Source organism: Agelaius phoeniceus, chromosome 7, assembly GCF_051311805.1.
Source record: "Agelaius phoeniceus isolate bAgePho1 chromosome 7, bAgePho1.hap1, whole genome shotgun sequence".
Lineage (NCBI taxonomy): Eukaryota > Metazoa > Chordata > Aves > Passeriformes > Icteridae > Agelaius > Agelaius phoeniceus.
In genome coordinates, this window is record NC_135271.1 from 45,407,590 (window position 1) to 45,424,544 (window position 16,955).

The 16,955-nt window shown below is 43.5% G+C and overlaps 1 protein-coding gene across 1 annotated transcript in view; it reads right to left on the minus strand.

Moving 5' to 3' along the window:
• The window catches only part of NXPH2 (neurexophilin 2), a 35,130-nt gene extending 19,618 nt beyond the window's left edge, over window positions 1–15,512 (minus strand). Inside the window, exon 1 of the mRNA XM_054636578.2 lies at window positions 15,139–15,512. Coding sequence (XP_054492553.2) covers window positions 15,139–15,192 — 54 coding nt within the window. The 5' untranslated portion in view covers window positions 15,193–15,512. The remainder of the gene's footprint in view (window positions 1–15,138) is intronic.
• Window positions 15,513–16,955: the final 1,443 nt, after the last annotated feature.

Sequence of the window (16,955 nt, forward strand, 5' to 3'; positions counted from 1 at the left end):
TTTCTCTGGATAAAAGCTGAAGAAAAAAACCCTGTGGTTTCCATTTGGACATTAGAAGGTTGATGTGTTTTGCTGTCACATTCTATTTTTAAATGCATGACACTGCACAGGTGTTCAGACTCCAAATCCTTAGCGAAATCTGTCATCTCTCTGCAGCTTGTCACTACATCAGCTCACAGACCGAGGGGAGAATGAAGTTCCTGTATGGCAGAAAACTGCAAGTGCTCAGCTGTGGTTAATGATAATTTCTTTCCATAGCTGAAAAATATCCCTACATTTGATAAATTTTTCAGGTGTTATAACTGCTTTGAGGTTCATTTGCCTATCTAGAATTTCTCAAATTATTTTTCTACAAGCCCTCAATGTGTAGGGTACAAACTAACATTAAAAATGTGAATCATTTTTGCAGGAGCAAAAGTTGTTAGTCTGAGTCACAGACCAGGCTGGAGCTTTACCTCTGTGCTTGCTCTCCATAAAACTGACTGAATTCAGAAGGATGAGAGTTACAAGGAATAAGGAATTACACATCTTCCCATGCCTGCCTTAAGCATGTGTTATTTCTGTATCTGTAGGCATTGCTAAAATATAACACAGCAAAGAATTTAATAATCACCATTTTAAGAAAACCATTCTTGTTTTTTCAATCAAAAAAAAAAATGGGGCTAACCCACACTAATGGTGTTCTCCAAAAATTTGTTGAATCTCATGCAATGCGAACGTAGAACAGTGTCCCGAGTTAATACTGTAGAGAAAGTTGGGGAATGAAGCTGCTCTTACAGGAGTGCTCCAGTCACCAAGCAAGTGCCCATTTCTGCCCCACCCTGGCATCCTGGTCCTCAAGGAACACTTCCTTCTGCCTCTGTGGGGCAATTCTCTGTTGATATTGGAATTCCAATTGATATTGGAAGACCAAACTCAAGACCTTCTCCCTAAGTAAAGCTTAGATCTCCTGAAGAGACCTGAAATGAACCATCAGTGTCCTTCTAGCTAAATTTGAGACAAAATTGTCTCAATGAATGAAAACTATTCCTTTGCAGATGATTATTTAAATTTTGGCTTGATGATCATTTAGCACCCATCACTAGACAAAACCAACGGTGGTGCCTGTCTCAGTGATATCATTGAACTCCAAGGAATCCATTTGGCTCTTGCACAACTGGTTCAAGTCCTCTGAAGTTTTTATTCTATTCCCTACACAATCCCTAGTATCAGTCTGAGAGAGCAGGGAATTGGGGTCCCCTGAGAAATCTGAACCCAAACATGGCCCAGAGGGTGGGTGGCATTCAAGTGTGCTGAAAGAGCCAGCTGATGTTATTGTGAGGCTTTTCACTACCAGATTTGAAAGGTTTTGGAGACTGGGAGAGGGCCCTGACAACCAGGAAAGACCCCAAATACAGCAACTGTTTTCAAAAAGGCTAAAAACAGTCTGGGAGATGACCAGCTGCTCAGACTCTCTTCAGCCCCCTGGGAAATCATGGAGCACATCCTTTCTAAAGTCTGACACACTAAGGAAGGGCAAGATGATGGCCAGGAATAGGCAGAGTAGATTTACCATGGATTTACTACATTTACCATGATTGATTAAACTGGCTGCCAAATATTTATCAAAAAACCAGACCTGTGGACGAGGAGAGAGCAGAGCAATGTCCATTACTTTGTCCAGGTTTTTGACACAGCCTCCCAAGCACTTCTGCCTCCAAGCTGGGATGTTGCTGCCTTGATGAGGGGACAACTGAGTGAAAAGCACTGGATGAGGCTCAGAAGGCAGTGGGTAATGAGGCACACTCTGAGCAGACATCAGGAGCAAGGGGGGTCTGGTTCTTCTGTAAGACTGCAGCCTGAATTCACAGATGGACTTGGAATCACCCTGCCCATAATCACCATCACTACTGAAGAGATTTGACGTAGTTACTGAAATCACAGTTTAACAGAATAACTCCCCCTAGAAACTAATCTTCCCAAAGATGATTTAAACAATCTTGTTTGTTTCAGATTTCATTAAAAAGTTATTTTCAAAATGTACTGTTGACAGTTGTTGATGTTGGACCAAAGGTGATTATATAAACTTCCAGGCTTTGATTGCCAACATTTAATTGAATTCAGCCATTTTTTCCATTTGTTTCTAATGTACACATTCCCTGAAACCAGTTGTATTTATGTTGTAAAACTTGAAGGACAGAATTCACCTGCTAACTTCCCAGGATGTTGTCTTACACACACACACAGAGTATGTCACAGGATGAGCTGTTCTTCCTTGCTAGGCAATACATCCAGGACTGTTTCCTATTTGAGCTGTCAGGAAGACAGTGCATTTCTTGAATGCTCAAAAGCATTTTGAATAAAACAGATTTTTTTTTTTTTTTTTGCCTGGTGGGTTTCAAAATATCACAGAGCAGACATACACTTAGCACCACGTGAAAGAAGAATTTAATCTCAAATGTTAATTTATGAGATTTGTATTTATATTTCAGGAGATTATATAAGTGATTTTAACCCTGTGATCTCCTGGTTTAATCTTTCATCCTTCACTTGGATGCAGCACCTGCAGACCCCACTGCTTTCAGGATTCTGACACACCACAGAGAGGGCTCAACCAGTTGGCCCCAGAATTGAGACCACATCATGAAATTAGCAACCAGAGCAGAAAGAGACAATTATGGGCTTTTATGAATTACATCAATCACTTGGATTTATTCATTTTATCTTACAGAAGATTAATAGATATATAGAACATTAATATACTTTTACAGCAGTGTAATTTATAAAGGGCAAAAAACTTTTAGGAAAAGCTGTGATGCAATCTACTATTAATATTTTGCTGAGGGGGAATGAGACTGTTAAACTATTCACCTTGCAAACACTACTTAAAATTGACAGAATACAGCCCAGGAAGGTTATTCTGTATCTTACCCTCCAGGGTCAATAATTCTACACTTCGAGCCTTCTCTGAACTGATTTGTCTATATTTCAGATAGGAACACACTTTGATGTTCCTAACCAAATTGATGCATTTCCCCCACACATTTATTGTTCTTATTTCTAACTGCTGAAAGAAAAACTAGCACCTTCTCTAGCTCTTAATGGAAAGCTTATCTATTAAAGATGATGACTTGTATGAGAAAAGGTGGTGGTTCCAGGCAAAAGGACTATTTTACAGACTATTCTAAATGTATTTCTTTCAGTAATAGGAAATCTGAAGCAATATCAGGTTTATATCAACAGAACATGTGATTCTTTAACAGCCTCTTTCAACAGAAGCTTTTCTTACACACTGCCAGCTACAAGGGTTGTCACTGCTTGCAAAGAAATGTGTCCCTTGGGAATGGCTGGGATATTTCTTTGATAGGAAATTAAGGACTGAGCAAAACACTTAGGTGTACAATCTGTTTATCTGTATTTCCTGCTGGTATTTTTCTTTTCAGACACTATCAATTTTACCCAGAGCACTGACACCCCTGAAGAGCTTGCAATGGAAAAACTTCATTGGAGAGACTATGAATGTTTCTGGTAGATACAAGAATGTTCTCCCTGAGCTCTGGGCTGACCAGCTGTATTCATCCTCCTTTTTGTGGCTGTGCCTGTGAGCTCATGCATGGTGCCAACACAGTCACGTAGTTCACATCTTCAGAATATCCACAGAGCACACACAGTGTCCCACCTTCATGGGCTGGCTGCAGATGGCCAGGGAAAACCCAACCTGTCTACATCACATGCCCATTAAAAAAAAAAAAAGGAGTAAAAGCATCACAATTTGAAGTAGAAAAAAAAATATTCCAATATAATTATTCAGAATATAATGTCTTCATCCTGAATCTAGCCCATTTTCTAAATCTGAGAAATTGCCATTTTTCCAAGAGTCCTCTCTGTCAGGGTTAAAAGATACTGTCTAAGCAAATTGGGTCAGCACATATCTTTCTAGTTAGATGTTCTGTGTAAACCAACAGGAGAGAGACAAGGAAAAAAAAAAAGTAAATTATTCCAAACACCCAGAATCAGAAGATCAATAAAGAGGTAAAACTTGCTGTGACTCACAGTGCTAATGTTGCAGATCTTTGAGGAAAAGGTGCCCAGGAACAGGCAAATAATGCAGTCTGAACAAAGTGTCTCAGGAGTGATAGAAAACAAGATAGCTAAGCACAAAGGGAAGGAATTAAGAAAACTTTGTGCATAGTATTAGGAAAAACTAAACAATATGATACCATCAGCTAGGGATCATCATGGGACCTTCTAAAAAAATACTAAGGAAGAATAATAGGAAGTGTTTAGCATCAGCAATCCTACATCACAGGAAGGCATTGGGTAGTTTTCCAGGTATCCATCTGACAAGGAGAATGACAAAAGCATGGAGAGTTTGACAGAGAGCAAATGCAGTTCCTCCTCAGTTTCATAACTAGTGCCTAAATCTATAATCTCTAAAATCACACAGTAAAACACATGATCCAAGTGGTCCTTACATGTTAAGGCTGCAAATTCCCCTTAGTTTAAGAGCACACCTCACCAAGCACCCAAGCTGCTAATCCCTGGATGGGCTCTCCCAGGATACAACCCAGGCACTCCTTCCTTGATTTCTGTTGAAGGATCCAATCCAGGATGTGGTTTTCACACACCTTTGACTTAGGTTGCAAAAACAGGGAAAAAATGCTTGCAGTGATGCTCCTACCATGTTTTATCTTCTAGTGTCTCTTTGCAGGAGCAAGAACATCCCCAGGTAGGTGCAGGAAAAGCCACTTTCCTGCTCCCACTGAATTTGTACGTATTCCACCTCCCACCAAAATAAATGAACATATTTGTACCTATTGTGTCTCTTCAAGGTAGATCCAAGCAGGTTTCAGTCTTGTTGAGGGCAGGGACTGAGTACTCTGCTGTAGAATACTGTCTTCCTTGATAAATTTGATACTGTCTTGAGAGATCCAAGCTCATTTTCCCTTCTGCCATCCTAACCACGGGATAAGCACTGACTTATTTGTACAGAGAGAATGGAGATACCACCTGTTTGTTCATCAGTCATTAAAAGCTGTTCTACCTTAAGCCAACCTTTAAAAAGTCTGCTAGTGCAAGTGGAAGCAGGCAACCCTGCAATCCCTGTTCTGGACCTTTCCTTCTGGCTGAATCTCATTCTCAGGTACCATACACAATCTGCAGGTGTTGAATTCAAAGTCATGATATCGATAACCTCTGCATTATCTTTTAATGACTGAGTTTTCCAGAAGTGTGTGTAGAAAACTCCTGACCACATTTAGTCAGGATGTTATTCTCAAACTGAAGAAAGAAGGAAAATAACCCAAACAAACCAACTGAATTATGTAGGTTTTCTTGCCCCACTGAAATGGATCACTAGTCCTTTTCCAGGTGAGTATTTTGAGGAGGGGTCAGAACCAAACAAATTATAAAACAGCATGTATTTCTATTTAAGGCAAGATTAAAAGCTCTTTTGCAGCCTCTATATGTCTGTCCAAAACACCAAAATGTGGCTACCCCAGGAAACCCTGGTGAACTTCTGATTGCTATACAGGTGTGCTTTGGCTTTCAAACTTGTTTCTGTTTCAAATACTATTATAGCCCATTTCCTAAGAAAACCAAGCTTCCTGTGATGCTGTTGCCCATCACTGGAAGAACTGTTCAATCATTCTGTGCCCTTCAGTTGGATCAGAGCTGGTGATCTCAAGGATAATTAAATTTCTGTTAGATAATTGTAGTGGATGAGACAGGAATGGGGACATAGGGCACATGTTCAGCAGGCTTTATTAATAACTGATTACAGACTGAGTTTATCTCAATACTCCCTGAAAACATGAAAGGATTTCACTGGTGTGGGACAAGTCAGTCAGTGACTACTGAGTTGTATTTTCAGGACTACAGTTTCAACATTTAAACAGAATAAAGTTCCATTTCCCTCAGAGTTACGGGTGTTATTGAAAAAATTAAAAATAAATCTAATAGTTACTCTGGATGGACAAGATAATCCAATCCATTAAAACACAAGAAAGATACAATAGCCATTATATTTATTTGTCCCCATATTAATCTTACTATTCCACCAAAAATATAACTGTGCTGTTCATTGAAAGAATATTGCAAACTCACCAGAAGGCAAATTTCTGCAGAATGGTGTCCTTAGCCAGCAAAAATACCAATTTTGCTATTTTAAATTCATTCTTTCCTCCATTGTTCAACATCAAGTATTAAAAACAGCAACACTGAACCTTCAGTCTAAGCAAGCAGAGTAAGAGATCTCATCCAATACTCACAAAAAGGTTTTGTTGAATAAAATATGGAGTTTAAATTCCCTGGTTACTGCAGTGTTAGGCTGCCCATTGCTGATAACACATAGGTCACACATGTCTGAATAAAAGGATTATGGGGTGAGCACCATAAAATGGATCTGAGTATGAGGTATGTCACGTTTCTTCATCCTTACATTTAGAGGCATTTTATTTAATTTAAATCAAATAGGTCCTAACTCAACAATGCATTTTTTCCCCTGTCAGGCACTCAACACATTGGTATTATTTTAAGCTTAGCTTGGTGCCAGAAACTGGATACTGAATTCTAGTCAGAAGAAAAATAAGAAAAGACTTGAAGAGTGAGATGGATGAGAATGGCTTTCCCACTCTTTAAGAACTTAAAGGAAAGGCATTAACTGTGATTTCACCAAAACTGATGTAAAAAACCCTGGGATTATGGGTTCTAGGGAGAAGGAGAGAAAGAGTAGAGAAACTAATAACCTTCTGTGCCCCAGGAAAGTAATGTGGTAGAAATGCAATTTGTTGCACCTCTTGGTCTGGATCTAAGTTTTACACAGCACAGCTCACTGCCACAAAAGGACCTTCACAGGCAGAGGGTGTCCCTACACAGAGGTGAAAAATATGCTTTTTAGAAACAGATGCTTTTTAGGGCAGAATCTACAACATCTACAGCTCTACAAAACTTCCTCCTTAAAAACCAATCCTCACATCGTATTCCAATCAGGTGCTTTAAAAGTGGATATCCACTCAGACTTGGAATCGTGACAAATGAGTTAAAAAATGGACAATTTGAAATGGAAACACTCTGGAAATACACTATACAATGAAGGACCCAAAGCTGATAAACCTTTGGACTGATTTGCTACCAGACAGCTTGGACAGAAGCCACCAGCAAGGAGTGAACAGATGACCATTCATAGATTCTGGAAACGTAGCTCTCACAATTTGTTTCCTGCAAAAATAATAAAATAAAATGCTTCTAAAAATATGTTTTAAATATTTAAATAAAATATTTGAAGCTGAGTAGTAGAAAGGAAGGCAGGCTTTCTACCTGCTCTTGGGCTGCTGTACTTTGGATGGAGGGGCATCTCCAGGAGGAAGAAGAAAGCAAGGAAACTGCTGGTTCTCCCAGAGGAACTGAGCATCCTCTGCCTGGAAAAAAACTTCAGGAAGATGGAGCACAGAGGGAGAGAGAAACAGAGGGAGCAAGCAGGCAGCTCCCAGCAGAATGCAGCTTAGAAAAGCTCCCTGGAGGGCCAGAAACTTCTTGACAGCAGTGAGCAGACCCAAGCCAGGGGAAGGCAAGGAAGACTGATGGATTTGTCATTCAGCAATAGAAGACAGTGCAGCTTGACTCAGAATTAACTCAAAAATGGATGTTTCCAGCACTGGAAGATTAATTCAATGTCTGGAAATCGACACAGCAGCTCAGCAGCAGGCAGCAGAGGCTGGCACACAACAGCAGCTGCAGCACAGGATTTGTCCCAGCCCCACAAGGAATTTAGCATCGGTATTTTCCTTGCCTTGAATGGTGACAGAACTGAAAGCAGTCGATGGGCAAAATTGAATCAGTTTCAAAAAACACTGAGGTGTTTCAATCACCTCATTTAGAGTAGCCCAGGCTAACACACCCGATAAGACAGCGGTGCCACAGCAACATTATCTACTGCCAATCTTTCCACAAAGCTGATTAGCATTTTGTTAGTTTAATGAGTGGAAAACAGCACAGGCTTTAGCCCTCTCCCTGGCACTCCTTTTGCTTGAGAAATTGAAGGACTGGGCTTCACTCCTGCCTTGATCCAAATTACATCACTCCAAAAATGCCCCTGTTGTCAGCCAGTGACAGTTCAGATGGGATTCAGCAGCTCTCTGCCTTTGTGGGGAGATGGGCTATGGAAGGACAGAGTCAGTTATGCAAAATATTCTTCTGCTCTACTGGGTGAAGACAAGGAATTTGCCTCTAGGCTCTGTTTTATTCCTTTAGTTTCCCAAAATAACGATGACACACATGTAACACACCTTGACTATAAAGCACCATGAACTCCAGTTAAAGTGCACTATAAAACTCCTGTCATGTGCATACAATTTCAGAAGTTTTCTTCCAGCAATCACCCAACCGCCTGGAGTAAGGAGAAAATTCAACTTGGGAACACCTTCCCTGGCTTTAGGCTCCCAATGGCAGCCACTCACTGTTAACAGCTACAGCCAAAGGATTGAGATCAAACTACTGCCAATGAGACCCTTACATTCCCACTGGGAACAGGAATTCCAACTTTCCAAACACATGTTAGCAGCAACAGAATCAACGAGCAGGTGCTTGCATGGAAAAGAGAGACAGGCAGCATTAAATGACAAAAACCTCCAAGGTCTGATATTTCACCCACCTGGGTTTGATGCTCAAGTAGAACTCTGTTACTGTGGGAATATTCCTCGTTACTGTCAGTCTGTCTGTCCTTCTCTGCCTGCAGTAACTTCTCAGGCTGATTCCACAGGGCTGTTTTACATCCATCATCTTCCTCTCTCTCTCATATTCATCTCTTATTCCCTCAGCAAAGTCCCAGGGCTTTTTTCTTCCTCCAGGTCAGCCTCAAGCACAGCCAGGTCCTTCTCCATTAAAACCCCTTAAATCTACTTAATAGCAGAACAAATACAGGAGCACTTCTATGCACAGTGTTTTATTTTCCCAGATAATGGGTAAAGTAAGATGAAATTAAGGTAGTGTTTATACTGATGATTGATGATATTAGAAATACCTAGTCATCCCCTAAAACAAGTACTATAATGTCAAGAAATTCACAACTGATTGTAAACATAAACCAAACATGCTGGATCTGGAGAAGCAGAATGAGAGCTTTTGGAGTAGCCTCAAATCTGTACTGTAATGATACAATAACCATAATTGGCCCCAATGCACATAAAGCCCGATTTTAGAGACATTAGATTCTTCACTTTATTTTTTTATTTCTCCCTATTCTTTCATTTTCACTTCCCAGCTAATAATAGCTTCTATTACTACCAGTCATTTGGAACAAAGAGAAAACCTATCTCAAGAACTAGAGCTCTTACAGCTCTTTAAATCTACCTTAAATTATAGTCAATCGTTCCAATTCTATATTTACAGTAAGCACTGCCATTCCAGGGAGAGCAGAGCATCCCACCAGCACTGAAATCCCTGCTGCAAAGACAAAACTACTCAGTCTTTACAGCTGACCCAACTTCACAGCCCTTCATTTCCTCCCCATTCCTAATTTGTTTCCTTGAATCTCTTTGTTAAGTGCGACAGAGTTTAGAGCCAACACACAACACCAGCCCACAAGGAGATTCCCTACAGGAAAGGAATTAGCAATGTTTCCCAAGTCCTGACCTGCAGACCGGACTTACTTCACAGTAGTGATGCTCTGCTGGAAGCAAAAATTGCCAGCAGGTCACTCCTTATTTTCACTCTGATTGATCCTTTAAGCACCTGAACACCCTACACAAACTATAGCCACAAACCCAGTGGGAAGTTGAAGGAATGGAAACATAATGGGAAGGAGGAATGGGGTTGGGGAAATAAACATAAACATATTTAAGATTCGAAGTGAAAGGCCAAAGCTGCCTCAGAATAGGGTGGTTTTTGGAAGTCAGGTTCGGGATGAATTTGTAACAGCCACGTGAATGGGAACTTCCACCTTCCTGTTTTCCAATTCTGCTAGATGTGATCTAGCAAAGACATTACAGCTGGTGTTTGTGTTTTGTAATGGGTAGAGTGAAGCAATGTGTTAAAGTGGGCAAAAATCAGGACACGAAAACAGATTAGCAGAGCAAATGGACTGTCCTGCGTAGCACAAACCCAAAAAACCCCTTTCTTTTTCATCGCTGTCTCCGGTTTTGACACATTGACAAGTAGGCGTGAAAGATCCAAAGCCACAGGCTTTCCCGAGCACAGGAACAGCTCATTCTGCTTCTGAGCAAGAGGCAATCCCCACCTATGGAATCACAGCTTTTGTCTTAAAACCATTCAGCGCAGAGTAGCACTGACCTTTCCTTACTGCAGCTCTTTACCGCAAGTGCCCCAGAATTTCCACATCTTACCCAACACATGGAGCAAATAAAGGTTCAACATCTCGCCCAACGACCACAAGCAACTTGCTGGCACCTCAGTGCAAATTTCCCAAGCAGCTCTTGCTTCTCCTTGTACCGTTTTGTTTGTAAAGTGTTGATTAAAGGTAAAAATTTTTAACAGTATAGGAGGAATTTGGTGTACCTAGGGCAGAGTTGCACCTCTCTGATGCTCTTAATGTGCAGGTCAGTGAGTGGTTTCTGCTGCTCCCTTTCAAATCCCGTTCTTGAGTTCCCTTCTCACAGGAGGAAAACCAGAAAGGTGGGAGTGATGAGAGCATCCAATTTTAGCACTGGGGCTCCACCAATCTTTCCATTTCACTTCCCTGTCTGTTACACTTACAGCACGACTCTGACATCTCTCCAAGTGCTTTACAATGGCAGAAAAATTCTTTATGTGTTACAAATGGAAAGTTTGAAACATGGCTTTTGCCTAGGGAAGCCTGGGGTATCTTGTGGCCTATTGGACATCAGACAAAGAAGTCTTGCTGTACAAATTTTAAACAGGATCTGTAATCTTTCCGTGCCCCAGTCAACCTGCAAATGAACTGAGAAGGATCACGGAACCAGCTTCGTGGAACTAGGACAAAAGATGTGATGTGAGGACAGGTTGAGTTGTGAACCTCCTATGCAAACTAAACCTGGCCCCATCCACCTTAAGACACAACTCCTTATTCAGGGTAATAAATTCTCAATCTGCTGAAACCAGCGTTTGTTGGTCTGTCTCCAGCTCCAAATTACCTGCAATTCTTGAGTTACCTACATTACTTTATTACACAAGCCTTATAATGCCCACAGCACCAAAAAAAAATTACCAAAGGAAGCCAAATGAAAGGTTGGGTCCAATACATTTTATAACAAAGTTCTCCCTGAAATTAAGGGGGGATGGAATTTCATCTGTGCGTTTCCAGATGACCAGAGGGAAGCATTTACCTTTCTGAAATGGTGCTGAGAGTCTTGCATGGTGCCTATTTCTGATTCTCACTGCAAGGGCATGCTACCTGGACCACATTTGCAAGGCTATGGAGACAAAATTAAAGTAGCCAGAAGGAACAGATCTCTGTGTTTCTACACCTCACAGGATATGCATATTTTAAATGGAAAGGCAGCTTTAGCTCAGCTTTTAATATATTTCTTCTTATGAAGCAGTACCTTGTGCTATAGCAAATATTCTTTCAGCTCGAGTTGCTAAGAACCTTACATTCTGTTAAAAAAAAAAAAGAAAAAAAAACCTCTGCAAAAATTTTGCTTCATTGTCAAAATCTGCTTTGGTTATAGTGATTTTCAGCCTTTGAAATTGCAAGACAAACAATGTGTCATTGAATTTCACTCATGTCAAATGCTATACTACTAAACTTGGTGGAGAAAAATTTTAAATTAACAACCTTCGTCTTTTTTGTTCCTAATTATTTCTCATCTATATAAACAGTGCTGGGGGAAAAAAAATCAGCTGCTTTTAAGGGTTTGTAAAATGACTGATTCCTAGATTTCTAATGCAGTAACAACTCTGCCCAATGCTAATGTAAAGAGAGTTTATTGATAGAATAATGAAGCAACTTTGACTATAAGCACTGGAAAATGCTGCTGTGAGCCTTTCCCAATTTCAGAGCACAGAGATGCAAGAATAAACCAATAGTTACAGTGCCTGGCTACCCCCAGAACCACAGGTCCTGCCTGGGACTGTGTGTTTCTCTGAAACTACACCTTGCCTAGACAAAGGGATAGTGCCAGCTTTTTTTTGTTCCAACAAGAATTCTTTAAAATAACAACTCATATTTGCAGGGAAGCAGAAGAAGCCCCCCTCCTCCTTAGAGGTATTTAAAGCTGACTTAACGAAACATTAGCAGGGATTCTATAAACTGCATTATCCTAATGCTTCACACACTTTAATTCTCAACATGCAGAACTCCATTACTTCCAAAGAGATAACTAACAGGGCATTCAGCAATTATGTGACAATTGGAAAAGCTTACTGAAAATTAATAGTAAAGCAAGAGCACCTATTAATGATAACACAACACAGCAATTTTTCATCTTCTTATCAATAACAGCCCAGACATGCACTGACTGTGCATTGCAAATTGTTGTTTTGCTCCATATTGTCAACAGAAGGTAAACCTGGCTTTAAAAATTAATGAATTTATACAGGAGCAAGTTAGCACCTTAACCTGACTCAACAGCAGCCTTCCTTACTGCTTAATATATCCAAATATGCAAAATATTTTAGGAAATTTATATGTGCAATTGCTGCATGCATACTGATAACCCGTACAATAATCAAAATAATCTAGAAACACGCTACAAAAATATATCTATGCTGTCTTAAAAGTATAAAACATGAACTCCTGACTGAGCAATGTCAGATACAGCATACAAAGAATCACCTAACACTGCTTTCAGAAATTCAGTGAGACACTCTGCCATAATCTCCTCAGATTTGTGAAGTTTCACATGGATTTCATCCTAATTTATGCATCTTTAACAAGTAGGTAAGTAGACAGCACACTTTGATATCTGAAAGGAAAGACAGCATTTGAAGTTCAATCTATTAAAATAAAAAGCACTTCTCCCTTCACAGAAAGGCAGTGCCAAAATATTTCCCATTCTAACACCTCTGATTTTATAAAAAATTAAGACTGCCCCAGCAGGAAGGGTTTGATAGTAGCATTTCTGGCTTACTGAAATGCTGCTGTATTGCATCACTGAAGCCCAGGATTTTTTTTTTTTCTTGGCTGAAATGCTGAGCCTTCACTGTAGTATTAATATTACCCACACTGATTTTTGATTAAAAAAGGAAAGAAAAAATCAAGAATTAGTAATAACAATGCCTCCCTTCTAAACCTGCTAATCAGATTCCAGGAAGCCACCAGTCCCTCCAAATTCTGCCCAGAGAACAAAGAATAGCACAGACTTGCATTCAATGCATTACCACCAACATAAAATATTTCATAATTTATAATAAGCTGTAACTTTAACCAGATGTTCTGGTAAGAGCATGCCAAAATACATTTACACAACTTTGTAGTAGTAGGTTAGCATTAAAAGGTACCCAAAATGCTTCAAAAATCTCACACATTCTCATTTTGCTTTACTTTATTATTTAAACTAACTTATATGTGGTATAAAACTGATTTACTCAAAAACCTTGCTGGTTTGTATCTAAAGAACGCAGAAAAAAAGAATCCTCCTGGGTGAGCTGAGTGCAACATCCACCTGAGAACCTGCAGTGGCTATTTATGATTTTTGTTTGATTCAAGGCAGCAACTTTGCTTCATTTAGTCAGCCTTCACTCACACACTCACAGCAAGCAACTTCCCAACATCACCTATAAAACACTGCACAACAAACCCCATCCCTGATGGTGCAAGTTCCAACTGATCCCTTTGGTAGCTCCTAAAAAAAAAAATAAAAATAAAGGAAGAAAAAAAGGATGGTGCAAGTGAGTGAGAGAGGTTGTAGGTTTGAGTTTTTATTTAGTTCCCTTCTGCTCAGCAACTTTGTAATCCATTTGCTGCTCTCCTTTCCCCATCTCTCACCCCTGCGCGTTGTTTAGTTGGAAACTGGGCTGCAAGAACGTGAAGAATGTAAACAGCCTTTTATTGTCCAAAAGGATGGGAGTGTGAAAGAAATGTGCGCCTTATCGCAGGGCTGCAGCTCGCTACTTCATTGCTATGATAAAGTGCTGGAGCAAAAAACATTACACGACAAGCACAATCCAAAACCGGATTAGAATTTGACATAAGCTTCCTCAAAAACTAATCAATCACCTCACACTGTAACACTAGACTCCAGTTCTTAAGGAGGGTGTTTAATCCCTTCAAGGTTTATTACACACTCCCTATTGACTACTTCGTGACAAACTTTCGCGTCCAAGGCAAGCTGGGGAAGAGAGGCATAACTTTTGCAGCAGAGCTATTTGTGAGAGTAACACCAAAACTCCCCCCAAAACAGCAAGCGCAGCTCAAATCTTTCCGAAATAAAAGCGAAGATGGCCAAGCTCTTTTGCAAACACTTTTTTTCTCTCTTTATGAGAGCCTCACGAACACGAGCATCAGTCCATTTGCCCCGTACCATCAGCGCCCCACGGACGAGGCGCTGGGCGGGAGAAGTTGAGCTCCTCGCTTCGCCTCCCTCCCTTCCTCCAGCGCTCCGAATCTCGCACTCTGCACCTCACCTTGCCGCCACGTCAGTCCCCGCATTCCCCCACCGCATGCAGAGGAATATTCACCACAACGCCGGCGTGTCCCACAGTTTCTGATAAAAATTAAGGAAACACCTGGGGCGCGCTGCAGCAAGCGCAAACTAACGGGGGAGCTTCCCGAGCGCTACCTGCGCACCCAGCTCTGTCTTGCACGCGAAAAAAAGGCGCTTGTGGCCAGCAGAAAACTTTCCGGGAGCGGGCAGTCTCGGCGATGCTCGGCACACACAAACACCCCCATCCCTCCCATCCCTGCCCGCGGTATTTTCCAGCTCCGCGGCGGCTCCCGGCGCATCCCGGCCCCCGGGGTCGCGCTGGGCTCGGGCTGCGAGCGTCCCGCATTCCCAAACGGGGCGAACAGAGGCAAACCCGCTTAATTAAAATAAAATAATAAAAAAATTAAAAAAAAAAGAAAAATAAAACCAAAAATATGTTAAAAGAAAGAGAAAACCAAGAATATGTTAGGGGCTGCGGGAGGCAGGTTAGGGGAACCGGGCTCCAGAGGAGACCGCGCCCGCCGCGCTCCCGGAGGAAGGCACCGGTGTCCGCCAAGCCCCCCGTGAGAGTCCGGGGGCCGCGGGGATGGACACTTACGAGCTGGAGGACGCCCTGGACCACGACGAGGGGCAGGGGCTGCAGGGGCACCATCCTGGCTGCCGGTCTAGGCGGCGACTCCCCCGGCGCGGGTCTCGCTCATCGCCGCTCCGGGAGGAGGACGGGGGGCAGGACCGAGCGCAGGGACACGCCGCCCGCCGTCCCCGCTCACGGGGCGCTGCCAGGCAGCGGCCAGACCCCGGCACTGCCGCGGCGCTCGGCTCGGCGCCGCTCGGCTCCGCGGGCGGCCATGGCGGGCGGGAGGCGGGCTGAGGCGGGCGGGAGGCGGCGGCGCTGCCCGGCTCCCCCCGCGGGGCACGGCGGGGCCCCCTCACAGCCCGCGGCCGGGCCCCGCCGCCCTCCGTGCCGGAGGGACCCGCCCGGGCCGCGGCTGAGGGGAGCGGTGCCGGGGGCGGCGCGTCCCCGCCGGGCGCTGAGCGGACCCCGCTGCCCCGGGCGGGGCGGCCCGGCCCTCACGGCAAGTTTAAAGAGGCGGCGGCCCCTCCTCCGCCCGCGGCCGCCCTGCCGAGCCTGGGTGCGCCTTTGGGAGCCGCCCTGGGCCGCCCGGCCCCGCCGCTGTAGGCAAGAGGAGGCAGGTGAACAGACTCGACGGCCATGCCCTGGCCCCGGCTTTATAGGGCACTCCTGTCACAGCTCCTTCCTTCGGGGGGATGTGCCCTCGGCACACACAGGCGGCTCGGCAGCCACGGGGCTTGTGGGGAAACCCGACGTGTTTGTGCTGTGAGTGGGCACGGTGGGGCGGCCCGGGGACACTCAGAGTGTCCTGGTGACACCGAACCTGCCCCGGGGTCACTCAGAGTGTCCTGGGGACATTGAACCTGCCCCGTGGTCACTCACATTGCCCCGGGGACACCGAACCTGTCCCGGAGACACCGAACCTGTCCCAGGGACATGGAACCTGCCCTGGGGACGCTGAAGCTGTCCCGGGGCCTGCCCTGGGGACACCACACCCCTGTCACCTGGGGCCGGTGCGCACTCGAGCGGGCACAGGCCCAGGGTCATGTTTAATTTGGCTCCTCGTGCAGGGCCACAGGGTTTGGGTAATGGTGTGCGAGCCTGTGGGGAGCCCCGAGGGCTGCAGGACCCATTTCCAAAGAAGTCACTGGGGTCAGATCCATTTAATAACAGAATTTAGTGAATATTCACCAGATCCATTGTTGAGATAGCCGTGAGCAGGCTGAGGTTGTCCCTCTGTTTTTGTGACACCTGTGAAAGGTGGCAACCTCAAAAGGGGAAATAAAGCTTAGGGTGCAGGAGGCTGGGTGGAGCAGTGACCCCAGCCAGGTTTGGCACAAGAACCACACACACAGCTTGGGCTGAAGCAGTGCCACCACAGCAGGTACACCTGTGCCAGACCTGGCAGTGCCTGTGTTTGCTCATCAGTAATTCCATGGTGTGATATGTGGGCTCTCTGCCACTGGGCTGAAGTGTAAGTAGTGGTTTCAGTTTCCAAACCCTGCCTGCCATTTGTAGATTGCTTTCCTCTTAATTCTCAGCCTCACATCTTCTTACTAGGTCTGTATTCAGGTTACATTTTGACAGCCCTTGTATATTCAGCTGCTAAAATCCTTGTCAGTGGAAACAGGTTTGCAATCCCTCTTGTGGCACTTGAAAGCAGCCATGATTTTACCAGGTAGTGATCGTGGTTGTTTGGTTACATCCCACTGGTTCCCTTCCTAGCTCTGCTGCAAGGTGGCTTGAAAAGGTATCATGTGGATGTCATTGAGCCAAAAGTCACAATCACTCATTTGAGTTTGGACAAAATGCTTTATCTATAACAAAATAATCTACTTACT